At 40.1% G+C, this 15,249-nt stretch overlaps 1 protein-coding gene across 9 annotated transcripts in view; it reads right to left on the bottom strand.

Moving 5' to 3' along the window:
• The window catches only part of DIDO1 (death inducer-obliterator 1), an 83,922-nt gene that overhangs the window by 16,956 nt on the left and 51,717 nt on the right, over positions 1-15,249 (bottom strand). For all 9 annotated transcript variants that reach the window (XM_087889028.1, XM_034441321.3, XM_087889024.1 and 6 more), the window contains 5 exons: positions 5,267-5,753; positions 4,049-4,208; positions 3,333-3,449; positions 1,994-2,101; positions 6-138 (listed from right to left, as the gene is read on the bottom strand). In XM_087889028.1, coding sequence (XP_087745154.1) covers positions 6-138; positions 1,994-2,101; positions 3,333-3,449; positions 4,049-4,208; positions 5,267-5,753 — 1,005 coding nt within the window. The remainder of the gene's footprint in view (positions 1-5; positions 139-1,993; positions 2,102-3,332; positions 3,450-4,048; positions 4,209-5,266; positions 5,754-15,249) is intronic.

The raw sequence follows: 15,249 nt of genomic DNA, 5'->3' as shown, positions 1-15,249 counted from the left end.
CCCACCTGTACAAATTTTGCAGTTCAGATCAAAAAGATGGGCCCGATGCTGACTTGTGGTATCCTGCAACATACTACTGAAAACATCCAAAGCAGGAGTACTGCTCTTCTCAGGTGCTGCTCGGTCTGATTCTTGCTCCTAACAATATACAGAATACACAGAGGTTTTGTTTGTTTTATTCACCTCAGCCATGTAGACGAAAAAAGTAATTCTTGAAGTAAGAACAGATCATTTAAAAAAAAAAAAACAACCGTCCTTATCACTAAGAAGCAGAAAGGGCAACAGGCATCTACCACCTTTAAAGCGCTCTATGGCATAGGACCCGGGTACCTCCGAGACCGTCTTCTGCCACCAATAGCCTCCCACCGACCAGTCCGTTCCCACAGAGAAGGTCTCCTCAGGGTGCCATCAGCCAAGTTATGTCGGCTGGCGACGCCCAGGGGGAGGGCTTTCTCTGTGGGAGCCCCAGCCCTGTGGAACGAACTGCCCCCGGAAATTCGTAAGATCTCCGACCTCCGGGTGTTTCGCTGCGCATTGAAGACCCTGTTGTTCCGCCAGGCCGGACTATCAACACAATAGTTTTAAATTGGGGTATTTAAATTTATTGGGGTTTTAAATCTGAGCCACTTTATTTAATTATTTTAAATTTTATACTGTTGTTTTGTCTGTGCTTTTAAATAGGCTGTACACCGCCCTGAGTCCTTCGGGAGAAGGGCGGTATAGAAATAAAATAATAATAATAATAATAATAATAATAATAATAATAATAATAATAATAATAATAATAATAATAATAATAATAATAATAATAATACATAAGCCTTACCCTCTTCATCTTCCAAATTATTATTATTATTATTATTATTATTATTATTATTATTATTATTATTATTATTATTATTATTATTATTATTACCATAATTTAAGAATAATCCTCAGTCTTGTTGAATTCTTTTCTGGAATCCTTAAAACAGAGATAAAAGGATCATTTTTGGTGAATTTAAAGTATAATATTTTAGTGTCTTCTGTTGACAAATGCCCAAATCAGAAATCGCAGGCCCTGGCTAATATCATTATAAAATTGCAACTCACAGTAAGTCTTGTAAATCCCACTTCTGTCTCTTTTACAGATATCAAGAGACACTGCAAGATTTGGAAACATGCCTATGGGATGATTCTCAGTCATCCAGGCCATGATTGTACCAAAAGTGCCTTTTTTTTTCTTTTTCTTCAAAAGGCAACTGGACTTTGTTTTTCATTGAAGACATTTCGCTTCTCATCCAAGAAGCGTCTTCAATTCAGTTCTTCAGTTCAGAATAAGCCTCTTGGACGAGAAGGGAAATGTCTTCACAGAAAAACAAAGTCCAGTTGCTTTTTTGGGCGGGATGGGGGGGGTGGGGGAAGCACCATTGGGTCTTTTGGAAGCATAGTTTTTTGTTTTTTTTTAATTGCCTGGCATTTCTCCTTTTTCTATTAAGAGCTGTCTTTTCAAAGAATCATCCTGTCAGCGCCTCAGCGCTGACATAGAAAGGGAGATAAGCTCTGGACTTTTGCCTGCTAAATCCCTTTGAAGCTCGGTCTCCGTGGAAATGAAGAGGGGGGGAAACATTCCTGTGAAATGACGAGACAAGAAGTCAGGAGAGTGACTTGGAAGATAGCCAATGAGAAGCAGAGAATTGGGGATCGGAAAGGGAGGGATTGGGGGGCAAAAGGTCAGTCTTGTCCGCACGAGTCATGATCCAGTTGCTGTACTCGAATAAAGAGAAGATTTCCTTAAAGATTGGCAGTTTGGAAATTCATTTATTTTGAGATAGCATCGAAGTCTGACACATCCTCAAACTGGTGGCCAAGGGAAGGGCTAGATTTCCACTTTCATAATTTCTTGCTGCCTGGAGGTTATAGAGCTTAAATCCATCCGAGAAGAGCAAGCTGGGGGAATGCTACCAAACACAGGATGCATAAAATCAAGGAATCTGAAATACAGTGTACTTACATCAGAATCAGACACTGGTGGAGAATCTTCCATGTTAACATCAGGGATAGGTTCTTGTTTCACAGCCATTTTTTTATTTTCAAAGGTTTTACGCCTAGATGCCATTATCTATTGAAGGGGGGGGGGAGATTATTTGGTTAGTTTTTAATCAGTACTCCAAACTTTCTACATTTAGGACTATCATTCCCAGCATTTCAGGTTTGTGTGGATACTGTGGTCTCGATATCATTTATGTCTGACCTATCTCCCGTGGTTTCTGCCTGGTGAGGATTGGCACCCTCAAACGAAAGCAGGGTCGTCTTTTGAGCATTTCCCCCTTGGGAATGAGATCCCCTCCCCCCGAGTTCTGGGTGGCTTTCTCCCAGTGGCATTCTGGAACACCTTAAAGACCTGGTTCTACTCCCAAACCTTGGATTTGGCTAGCTGTCCCAAAGGTGCTTTTTTCAAGAGGCAACTGGGCTTTCTTCTTTTTCTTTGAAGACATTTCGCTTCTCATCCAAGAAACTTCTTCAACTCTTGAAAAAAGCACCTTTGGGACAACCATGACCTGGATGACTGAGAATCTCTATAGACATTAGGCTAGTTGGAATCCCTTGTGCGGTGTGTATATGGTGCTGTTGACTGGATTTGTCATTTGCTCATACAATCTGGATTGTACAGTGCTGTTTGCTTTTATTTTGTGAGCCGCCTGGAGTAAACTGGAGTCAGGCAGCATCAATGTCAAATAAAATAGTAAATGTAACCAGAATAACCAGAAAGCATCAGGCTGGGAATGACTGTATAGATTGTAACCAGTTACAAAATCCACAGTGATTGCTACTTTGTTAAACAACAACACCCTAATATAGGTAACTCTTGGTTTACGGCTATAATTGTGCCTGGATTGATGGACATAAGTCATGCTGGTCAGCATGTGACCAATTCGATTTTACAAGTTTTTTTGTGGCAATTGTTAACCAAATCACCATGGTCCTTACGTTGAAACCACTGAGGATGTGATTATGTGAAATTGGAAACGAACACTTGGTTTCAGGCAAAAAATATTGTAAATTGTGGTTACAGTATGTGACTGAGGGACACTTCAAACAATGTAAATACAAGCCAGTTGCTAAGTACCCCAAAAATGTGATCATCTGATTGTGGGGGGCATCCATTGTAACTTCCAATTTGGGTCATAAATACCTTTTGGAGGGTTGTCTTAACTTTGAACAGTGGCTAAGTGACCATTTGTAAGTCAAGTACTACCTGTACATTCGTATAAATCATATACCCTAACCATAATTAATACAAAAAGCATCACAATTATTACTTAATATGTGGAAAACAAATTATTTCATACTGATTTGGCTGGTTTTTCTCTCCATGCCGATAGCTCTTTAGATACAAGTTCTTCAGGCTTCATTCTTACAAGCCTTGACAAAGGAATATCTTCTCGAAGAACACGGTGGAAAAGACCCTAGAGAGAAGATTGGTTTTATTACACAGTAATAAGATAACATAGACTTCTAGATAAATAAATATTATCCAATATAAGTCATCTAACTATAGATCTAAAGAACACTCATTTTTTATGTGGTTGCTAAAAAAAATACACTGAGCAATTCGATGATATTGTATATAGTGAATTTCAACCATTACCTTTGTGCTTTTATGAAAAATCTTACATTTATCTTTATGTGCATTTAAAATGTTAAATCTTGGATTTCAACATAAATTCCATTATCCCTAAAGTCATTAATCACTCTTTAAAATTATCTACCGAAGCTCAAAAAATACTTCAGTATTAACAGTCTAGTAATATTTTTGTTTGCAATGAATCTACAATACCAACCCAGTTTATCACATGATCAATTACTGAAATAAGGGAAACCAATTTTTATTCACGCTATATAAATTCATCTACCAAATATTTCTTAGTCATTTTGTTCAAAACCTAATAATCTGAGGTAGGGATGTATTGTATATTCCAGAGCAATATACAATAATTTATATTAATGATTAAATTAGAGTTGAAAATAAAAGCAGTCAAAACAATTCATTTCAATACAAACTAACCTGATTTTTGGGGTCCTTAAGGTTGAACATAATACTGCGATATTTACTCTTATATCGATTATCTGTGGCCTGGAATAAATTGAACAACTCCTTTTCAATATTCAGTGCAATCTTCCCCACTTCGTTTTCTGTCATGGCCAAGTCATCACTGTCATTTACTCTGGGGGGGTGGAAAAGACAGTACTATTAGTTTAATCTAAAGGTAGCAAGGGACTGTGCAATCTTCCATAATTAGTCTCATTAACGGAACTCCAATAGAAGAGAATATCTGTAGTTCAGGGTTCAACGGCAGAGTTCTTGATGCTCTCTGAACTTGGTTGTTTACTTGCAAATGTTTCAATACCGAACTAGGTAACATCATCAGTATTAAGTAAGTGTGGAGTTTGCTGCCTGTTTACTGTAAAGAAGCTCGCCCTTCCAGTTTTAGTGGAATGTGGTTTTTCCTCTTTAGGGTTTTCATGATTACAGTATTGATTAGTTTGGTTATTTGCCTGCTTAGCAAACTGTGGGCTGCTGGAAAGGATGGGCTGTAATCTATTTCCTTCTTCGGTTTTTTATTGTCTTTGAATGGTATATAAACGTGGTTTTATCTCTTATATATTTATCGGTAGCTGATTTGTCTGAATGCTAAGCTTCCATTTATGGATTTGGCTTGCTAAAGAAACATTTGCAGGCAAGCAACCAAGCAAGCTCAGAGAGGACAAAAAGTCCAGAGAACATAGGATTGAAGAGAGAACGGCCCTTTTCTGATTGGGATTGCCATCCTTCATCACTGGCACATTTCAAAATAATTTAAAACAGTATTTCTCAGCTGGCAGAATTCTGGGAGTTGGAAGTCCACACATCTTCAAGCTGCCGTGATTGAGAAACATTTGATTTAAAACAACTGTAAACTTATAAATGTATACATCTCTGTAAATGCATACTTGATGGAAGTGCTGCTAATGACTTAGGACAATTTAGAGCAGCTAAGTATCAACCAAACCGCCTTTGCTTTCTGTAGAATGTTCTGAAATGAAACTCTTTTAACATGAACCTTTAAAAGTATTTCCTTCTCAACAGGAGCCCATCAATGAACCTACTATAAATGGATTTCGTAAACCTAACTTGAAAGTTAACATTGCGAACAGGAAATTGTAATAAATGAGAATCGCACACTAGGCTTTCAAGGTGCCATTACCTCAGGGTGGTGGTGGTGTGTATATACAGTGTTCCTACCTTTTCCACAAAATCTCTTTAAGGGACCTCCGTATGTTTTGTCGAATCTGGGAATTAGGCTGCGACTGGCCGGCGCTTGCAGCTAGCTTGGCTTGTGGAGGCAAAGGGGTGGTTGAAGAAGACGCGGCAGACATCACAGGTCTCTTAAGCCCTGCCACTGTGCTAGAGGGGGGGATGGGTTTCTTAGGCATGGAATGGGCTCCATACGAGGACAAAGGTGGCCTTGAGGACGAAAGGCCACCTGAAGCAGAAGAACCGGCGGCAAGCGAAGACTTCTTAGGTATGACCCCTTTAAAACTTGCCGCTGAATGTTTCACTGGGGTCTTAATAAGGGAAGTACTGGCAAACGGCGAGGGCTTCTTCAGGGCCACACTTCTTGTTTGAGAAGACACATGTTTCTCAACCACCAATGTTGGTCCAACAGTTTTCTTCAACATCATAGGAGGCTCTCCTGGTTTATCCTCAACCTTCCGCTCTTCTTTATGTGCTGTTGACACCAAAAAAAGGCTAAGCTCAATTATAGTAATTAGTAATTTATTAAACTTTGATGCTGCCCGACAGTCAAAACTACTATGCATTAAGTAGCAGAGCGATTTAATAATGACAGAAATGATTCCATAAATCTGAGGAATGGTTTAAACTGATTTTTGTTGAGAAGGGAGACTTCATTAAATCAATGATTAAGAGTTTGTCTTTTGTTGACTGTACAGGTAGTCCTCGATTTACACCCACAACTGAGCCCCAAATTTCCGTTGCTAAGCAAGGCAGTTGGTAAATGAATTTTGCCCCATTTTGCAACCTTTTTGCCACCTTTGTTAAGCGAATCACTGCAGTTGTTAAGTGAATCTAACTTCCCCCTTTGACTTTGCTTGTTGGGAGCCAGCTGGGAAAGTCACAAACGGTGATCACATGCTCCCAAGACAGTTCAACTGTCATAAATACATTAAATACATGCCTGTTGCCAAGCCCCCAAATTTTAATCATGTGACCACGGGGATGCTACAATGGTCATAAGTGTGAAAAACAGTCATAAGTCACTTTTTTTGTGCTGTTGTAGTGTCACTAAAGGAATGATTGTAAGTCAAGAACTACCTGTACTGAACAAATGTCCTACATCAGGGCTGTCAAACTCACGACCCCCAGGCTGAATGCATCACACGCTGGCCACACCCATGCTTGGTTTAGCGAAGAGGGAAAGGCCCAATACGTCACATGATGCCACTGTGATGCCGCAAGTTTGACACCCGTCCTACATGAAAGGAACGATAAATGGAGCTATTGGGCACAGAACACCGATAATACTATTACGATATGTTGGGGTTTTTTTTTTTTTACAGTAGTTTTTAACTTGCAAACAGATTGGAAAGCAAAATGTGACAGTATCTGGTCATTTAGCTCACATGCATTTCAGGGAAAAGGAAGAGAATTTAGATGCATTAGGTTGTAAATGGATCTTCAATACATAGAGGTTGAATTCATGGTACAAAGGATTATGACCCACATGTATCAGTCAGAAAGGGAATAATTTTATAGCAAAACGACATTAAAACAGACAAAATAAAACCACAAATATTTTCCCGTTTCAACATAAAAGAGGCTCCATCTTCAAAGATTGCACACATAGTTCGATATTAAGTCTTCAAATTCAAAGGACATTGTTAAACAAATAACCTTATATTCTTTTAGGCCAAATTCTAGCCCTTCTTTCCATACTTAAAAAAAATGTTTAATTTCATTCTATATGGCCATCATAGTCCAGACACACAGGCCGATTTCACAGGGAACAAAATATAGACCAAAACATAGATAATAGAGATGGAAGAAGTATTTCGGTTAGATAGGAAAGATGTAGACAAGAGACAAAGATCCAAGAGAGGAGTTTGGGAGGCAAGTCAAAAAACAAATAAGAATTCAAATACCAAAGTGGGCAAGAGGTGATGGTTAGAAAAGGAATGCTGTTTAATGTAAGATTGGCTTTATTGAGAGCTAGAAACAAGATCAAGGGGGAATATTATTATACATATTTTTATATAATATACTAAAAGTAATAGCTAGATGTAAAGATTAGATGTTGAAAGATGGTATCACTACGTACATTTAAATAATATTGTGATTGTTATTAGAATGGCGCACAAAAACACTGAACAACTAAACAATGAAGGAACACACTCTAATATAAATATGTATAATACTACAATTACATAAGTATGATTAATGTAACAAATATTATTACTATTATTATTTGTATTTAAATGAATACTCCGATCTCTCTGTTCATATGATATTGAAGTATGTCCAAAAAATAATTTTTAAAAAATAGACCCTCTTAATTGTTTAAGCAATTGAAATGCTTAAATGATCACCTTGAAATAATTAAAAAAATAATTTTACTGTCACAATAGAAAACTTGCAAAGACATGGCAAATTACGGGTAAACCCGATCAATTATTATATCAGCTGAAGAAAGGAGAAGACAAGACACCATTATGGAGACTACTATGTTGACTGTTTATATGTGATATTTATATTTTTATTTTTTATTTTATTTCTATACCGCCCTTCTCCTGCAGGACTCAGGGCGGTGTACAGCCAAGATAAAACATAGCAATATAAAATTTAAAAAACATTTAAAAAAACAAATAATTTTGGCCCGAGTTTAAAACAACCCAATTAAAACCGAATTCAATTAAAAACTGAGAGGATGGGATCAAGCCAGCCCGGCTAGATGGAATAAGTGTGTTTTCAGGGCCCGACGAAAAGTCCGGAGGTCTGATATCGTGCGTATCTCAGGGGGCAGGTCATTCCAGAGGGCAGGTGCTGCCATAGAGAAGGCTCTCCCCCTGGGGGTTGCCAGCCGGCACTGTCTGGCCGATGGCACCCTGAGGAGGCCCTCTCTGTGCGAGCGAACCGGTCGGTGGGAGGCTATTGGCGGCAGAAGGCGGTCTCGCAAATACCCCGGCCCTAAGCCATGGAGCGCTTTAAAGGTGGTCACCAACACCTTGAAGCACACCCGGAAGACCACAGGAAGCCAGTGCAGCTCGCGCAGGAGAGGTGTTATATGTGAGCGCCCCGTCGCTCCCATAATCCCCCGCGCGGCCGCATTCTGGACCAACTGCAGCCTCTGGGTGCACCCCAAGGGGAGCCCCATGTAGAGAGCATTGCAGTAGTCCAGGCAGGAAGTGACGAGTGCTTGAGTGACCGTGCGTAGGGAGTCCCGATCCAGAAAGGGACGCAACTGGCGTATCAGGCGAACTTGATAAAAAGCCCCGCTGGCCATGGCCGTCATATGCTCTTCTAAAGATCCCTGAAGAAACCCACTGCATGAAAAAACAGCCGTATTCCCAGCTCACTGAAGATTTACAATCATGGATAGCACACAATACACGATAGAATTACTGGAAATGCAGAAATCTGATGGACTAGTTGCTGTTGTATGCACAGCTAAAATCAGTATCTTTACCCAGAGATGGAATACATACATATATTACTTTACTCTAACAAAGCTGCCCAAGGCACAACAAATCCTGCATCATTTGCTGAGGTGTGACAACAAGGACAATAGGAGATAAGATCATGATGCTATTAATTTGCACAACTAGGCATTCAAAATCTGTTTCAATCCAAAGATATTCGTATCAAGGAAATTCACTTTTGTTTTATATTTCCATAAACTACGTTTGCTTTATAAGAAGGCATAACTGAGCCTGAACAAAATTAGAAAACTGCTTTCCTACTTTCGTTGGCAAAGGATTCCTGACCAAACTAATACGAAATTAGTTATCCACGTTAAGCCTTCTTGAAAACTCTTTAAAATCTTAATTGACCAACAGAAAATTTGTAAAATGGCAGTCGAGTTTGTCAAGACGCCTACAAAAATTCCCCAATGGATAAACTGCACGTTCATGTTCTTATCTGATACAAGAGTGTAACTTTAGATAGTATTTTGCAATGAATCTATTATAGTCACCTGATCTCTTGTCTACTTCAAAGTATTTGTTGTCAGTGACTTGGGGGGGGAAGGGGGGGAAGGTACTTAAAAAAACTTAAAAAATCCTAGCTTGGTTTTCTGGGCAGTTGTTATCCATGCCAAAATTCAAACAAAAAGCCAACTGAAAGGTTGAAGTTTCTCCAGATTTGAAAATATTGTGCTATGTAGGATCAAGCAATTCCATCCCAATAGATGCATTTGATACTGATTCACTCTTTGTGACTGAATAAGGTTAACAAGAAAAAAGTAATATTGAACTCCACTTGGAAAATAATTATGAAGCAACAGATTATTTATCTCTTGTAATTCTTGGCTACAGCAGCTTTCATGTATAGAGATATACAGTAGTAAATGAACATGCAATCATTTTCATAACCTGCTAGCACACTAATGCTCTTAATAATGGTCTGAGTTTACTAAACAAAAGGATACAGAGTCCTTTTTCCATTCATACCGCCAAACCCAAAGCACCGGAACTTCAGTTCAAAGCTGTTCATATAAATATAATAATCCTCTTTACAAAAACACTACTATTTTGCCAAATATAAATATCCAGGGACTTATTTTCATTTAGAACAGAACAGAATATATTGATTACTTGAAATAATTATTCCCAACCAACATTAGTTAGTATTTCGGACACTCATTTAACTCTAGGAAAAACGCTAGAATTGATATAGCACGCTATGCTTTGGCTGTTGTGCTCTACTAGACTTAAAAGTGAAAGTTCTCATTAATGAATGTTCACCCATCAAATCATCTGTGCATGGACTTACAAATCACTATAAACCACTGGGCAACTGTTTTTAATAGAATGAGATACAAGTGCTATGTCATGAATAAACCGGTTCACGGATAATAAAACATGTCTAAATCATGCTATAGGCTTACTATTAATAAATATGGGTAGTCATGATGAGCAACAGGACACTGAAGTTGCTTGTAGTTAGTTGTTTGTTCTCCCCAAAATTATGTCAAACACTTGTTCCCCGACTGCCAAATTCATCCTGGTTGATTTAAACACAGTAGAGCCAGCTACCAGAGTTACTGCTGCTCTTGTCTCTTCCTTTCCCTAACACAATGCACAAGCTTTCATGTTTTGGTTTGGAATTGGGTGAGCTATAGATGCACCAGCCATATATGCCCAACTGTTGCTGATGTTTTGTGGGGCATGAACAAAAACCTGCAATGCAAATTAAGATGTTCATTCCGTTGTGCCAATTCTCCTGGCAATTATAAAATGCAAATAAGCTACAAAGTCAAGAATCTGCACTATATCATGTCAGTTTCCATAGCTTAGGAATCAAGATAGGGTGGAGCAAATGGTTCCCCCCATCCCACTTTTAATCGCAGGTACGTAACTTTTGGATTGTCTTCATGTAGGCAAAGGCTCCCCTACGTAAGCCAACTTCACCCAGCTGCGCCATCAGTTGAATTTCATTCCAAAAGTTTGCTGCCCATTGCTAGGCATGTCTAACAGCCAGCTTCTCCGGATCCCTGACACTTCAAAGTTATCTCCAGTATAGATAGGTCTGTCCAGTCTTTAAAGGAAGCAATGATTTGGGCATGCTGCATGGTAGTGATTGCCACTTGGTAAACATGGATTCTTCTCTCCCTTGATGCATCTCAGCCACTTCACAGCACTGTGGATGTGGCCAAGATGTGATGGGATCACTGCATTCTGCACATAACAGCATCAGCCCTGCTTGGTCAGCCAAGGGCATCACCTTGCAATTCTACTGAAGCCCCCCAAGATCAGATTGCCGAGAGATCTAGTGAGCACACTCTGGTGACTGCCTCCTGTCAGGAAATCTGTCAGGACAGTAATTCAAGAAAACCCGGACACCATAAATCCAATTCTGGTTATTAAAGTTCACTGGCCAATTGGAGTGGTTTCTTGTTAGCATTTTTACACTCCCTTTTTTGTTTTGAAGTAAAATACAGGGCCAAAGTGATTAATTACAGTAGCTCACAGTACTACCACTGGCACTTTACACACATGGAATAACTTGTTTAAGTTTAAATTCACTTAGCATTTTTATTTGATATGTAGGCGGCTAGCAGCAAATTATTTTAGTTCTTTGCCCTTTGTTTCTGATGATCAGAGGTGCAGAACATTTTTGGATATGCTTCACCAAGTACCAAGCCCCGGAAAAGTTTTCCAAAGTGGCTATGCCACCAAACACATAGCCCTTTATTTTCTGAGAAAGTCTGCCCAAATATTGTCATACTGGGGACATTTCTAGCACCCGAGCTATGTTGTGGCTATTCTTTACTCGGATGTTTAAATAATTAAAAAACAAACAAACCTGACATTGCATTGACAAGACATACCTGTCTAAACCACTAAAATTGTGGAGACGTGAGTCAATTTTGGGTTTTTTTTTTAAATTTCTCAATGAAAATCCAGTTGTTACGAATAGTTGAGGCTACTTATAAAATAATAATAGGGACATCATATAAGAGATACAGTGCAAGTCATTTTACATTTTGGTCTTACTCTAAATATGCTGAACATAGCGATTCTTATTTTGGCTTCTTTAAAATCTAGTTTTAAAACAGGCAGGAGTGGCACCCAGAACTTGCAATGAATGGTCCCTTCTTAGCAGTTGCCAGAATTGTCTTTGGGAATTATTCTTGCTGGCTATTACTTTCGCCTTGCTAACCCTGGCAGTCGACAACATCCAAGTTGCTTTCATTCATTCAGCAGAAACTTTCCATTGTTTTGTTACTGCCCCTGTAAAGATGAACCCGGATTCCAATCAGCATATAGGAGAAATTCCGGGATGATGTCTGTGGACTGTTATGCGCAAGGAAGTTGGAAGGCTGTTTCATTTGAAATTCCTCAAAATACATATACTTCCAACGCATGTATTAAAGTTTGAGGCTGAAAACGCCCGATACAGAAGTATTGGAACTAGGCAGGTGTGCACTGCAGAGTCCCCTTGAGTGGCAAATGCTGATTGGGCAAGAATGCTTTAAGAATAACAAGGACCTTTAAGGTAAAAGAAAAGCATGCAATGTCGGGAGGGAAGATCCCAATCTTGATGGGAGAGGGGTCCCAGCAGGAGGAATGAAATTCAGTGAAGATTGCCCCCCTCCTGTGGGCTCATCTTGATAGTTCTGCTGCTGCTCATCATTCTACATCACCCAAAAAAGAGGCGAGCTCTCAGAAACAATGCTGCTAGGACAAGGATCCCCCTTCCTCCCCCTCAGGAATTCAGATCGGTGGTCAACATCTTGAAAACAACAGCAGGCCAGGAGAAGGGGAAAAAAAAGAACCAGGCTGCACCTTCAAATGGTATTCGTATGCAAGCCCCCCACCCCCTTCCAAAAAAAACAAAACCTCCCATCAAGGAGCAGATTAGGTCTCAAATTGCATCCAAGCCTTTTTTTGTGTGTGCTTCCATTTCAGGAAATGGGGATCAGCTCTTGAAAGACCAGCTGAATAGCAAAAGTTGTAGCCCAGAGGTGAGCAACAAGCAGCAGCTGCAGTCTTCAGCCTTGACCCAGCAATTGGGAGAAGGAAGCCGAGGCTGGAAGGTGGAGGGAGGGATGTATAGATACAGTTCATGAAGAAGTCCAATGGTGGTTGTACCTCCCAAGGCTCAAGAAGATGCCGGGTGGACAGCTGACCAGGAATAGCACAAGGGAAATCTCAACCAGCATAAACGAACATGGATTATTTCCATTCAGACTGGACAACTCCAATCTATCTAAGCAACAGAAAAGTGGGGCAAGACAAGTTAAAACTACTTGGCAGTCTGGCGTTTGAACAAATAATAAATTATGAAAATGGTGACATTTACGACATTTAGTTGCTAGAAATAAAACAGAACGGCTGTTTTCTCCCCCTTTAGAGTAAACGGCACAGTGGGTGGTCAACTTCCAAAGAGAGATGGCTTTTTAAAAAAAAATGTTGCCCCTTAAGGAGAAACAGCAGGTTGGGAACTTGTATTAAGTCATTCAGGGATTCAAGAGACGGAGGGATATCATCCATTTGCCTTGCCATTTTGGAAGGAACTCTTGAAGAAAAATCCCATTCTTCACATTTTAAAGATATTTGAAAGCCACAGTGCAATCTTTTCAAGGGATGACTGTTAGCTCTTCCAAAGTCTTGTGAGGAGAAAGTCACACTGCATTGACTGAAAGAAATGCGGTTGCATTGACTCTCAAAGCTGAGGGCTTCAGAGGATGGCAGTGGCTAGCTTTTTTAGGCAAACGTGCTACAAATCCAAAGAATGAAAGAACGTCACTCTAATATATAGTAAGCTGGTATTGAATTAACACCGGGGGGGGGGAGGAGGATTTGGCCAACAGACAAGGTTTTCTCCAAACATCTGCCAAATGTCTTTGTCCAGCAATGACAGAAAACGTGTTGTTCATTTATGGCACCTGATGCAGAAAATCTTGTCAGTTGCATTTCAGGATGAGTGAAAATTAACTCTGAGTAGATTTTAAAAAGAGAGAAAAGAAACCTTTCCATCACTAACTTTTAGTGCAGGGAATTTCTTTAGCTCTGAAAGGCACAACTGCATCTCCGCGCAGATGGAACACGGAAAGACATTGGCTGTGAAGGGCAATTTTGAATGGGACAGCAGGGAAAGGGGAACTAAAATAATTTAACTGTTAAGGATTGTAACACTACCATTAAGATGAGTCTAGTTTTGCTCTTGGCCCCGTCTCTCGGTGGCACCCAGCGTTTGAATAAGTCCCATCCTAAAACACAGGGGCCCTCCCTGACTCTGGACTGAGGGGGAGGGCTGGTTTAATCTGGATTGCAGCCGATGAGAATCAGACCGTTTTTCTGACATTCCTTGCAGGAAGCAGGCCACAGCTGACCCAAGACCAGGATTTGCACATTCAGGAAAAGAACAATGCAAAGGAATGAACTGGAAACCCGCAGCTGTGTTCCTCTCGCTGCTTGTCAATGCCAGGGACAATTAGGAATCAATGGAACTGCGACAGCCTTGCCTCCTTCTGCACTCTCATGCCCTTTCTCCGGGAGTTTGGAAGTTTTGTTATTACTGCTTCGGATTAACCAGTTTGCCATGTTACCCGCCTTCTAACTATGGTTACAACTCTGAAGGCCCAGGTAAGACTCCCAAAAGCTCACCCTTTCCTTTTCCTGCTCTCTCGGGAAAAGTCAAAGCAAACTAAAACCGCTATCCCAACTTTTTAAAACGTGAGTAGTGTATTTTGAACCATTAGCTGTAGGGAACACAATCACACTTCTGCATTTATGTAATAGGAAAATTGTGATGAATTGAAGCAGGAGCTGCACAAAAATGAAAATCAGGTAGTCAGAGGGTTGGAGAGAAAGGAAATGTGATTCCACAATAACTCCCAAGTCACACCAAGCCACTATTACTACTTTGTCCTTTCAAATGTAAATTGACATCATAAAAGTTAAAATATACAGGCCGAAGGGGCCTAAATGTTTGTTGGCTAACATCCTGAAACAGAAACCTGCCCTTTGAAAGTGTGGTGGGTTTCAATTTTTACAAAAAAAGAGCGCTTTCAAAATCTATGGGGAAGGCTCCACTTTTTCCCAGAGGTGATGGCAGCACCACAATCTGATTTTACATTACTAGATGATACCACCCAGAATCTTAAGTATTTGGGCTCCCCACTTGCCCTCCCCCAGTCAAAATTTAGTTCTTGGAGCCTTTGCTCTTGGGAGCTTTTCTCCAAGAAAGCTTCAGTTTTGCTGCTGGCATTTATTGTTGGTAAATCTCACGCACGTTAAGGATAAAGAGGGAGGTCTGGTCAACATGAAGGCTTTAGGTTTCTGAAGTTCGAAATGCAAGAGAGGTGATTTATCCTTGGGTGGGACACAGGTGATCATGGTCAGTTCCGAGGCAAGCCATTTTCCACTGAGAAGTTGTGGATCTGGTACGGACTGGCTAGTAAAATGGAGTCGACAGAGCTTGCTCACAGTACAAGCTCCTCTCTAAATAAATTTCCCTGTAACATGATCACCTTAGCAGATCTG

This window comes from Pantherophis guttatus, chromosome 3 (genome assembly GCF_059756535.1).
Source record: "Pantherophis guttatus breed Tessera chromosome 3, ASM5975653v1, whole genome shotgun sequence".
Lineage (NCBI taxonomy): Eukaryota > Metazoa > Chordata > Lepidosauria > Squamata > Colubridae > Pantherophis > Pantherophis guttatus.
Note: the sequence above shows the minus strand (reverse complement) of the source record. Positions and strands in the feature narration are given on the sequence as shown.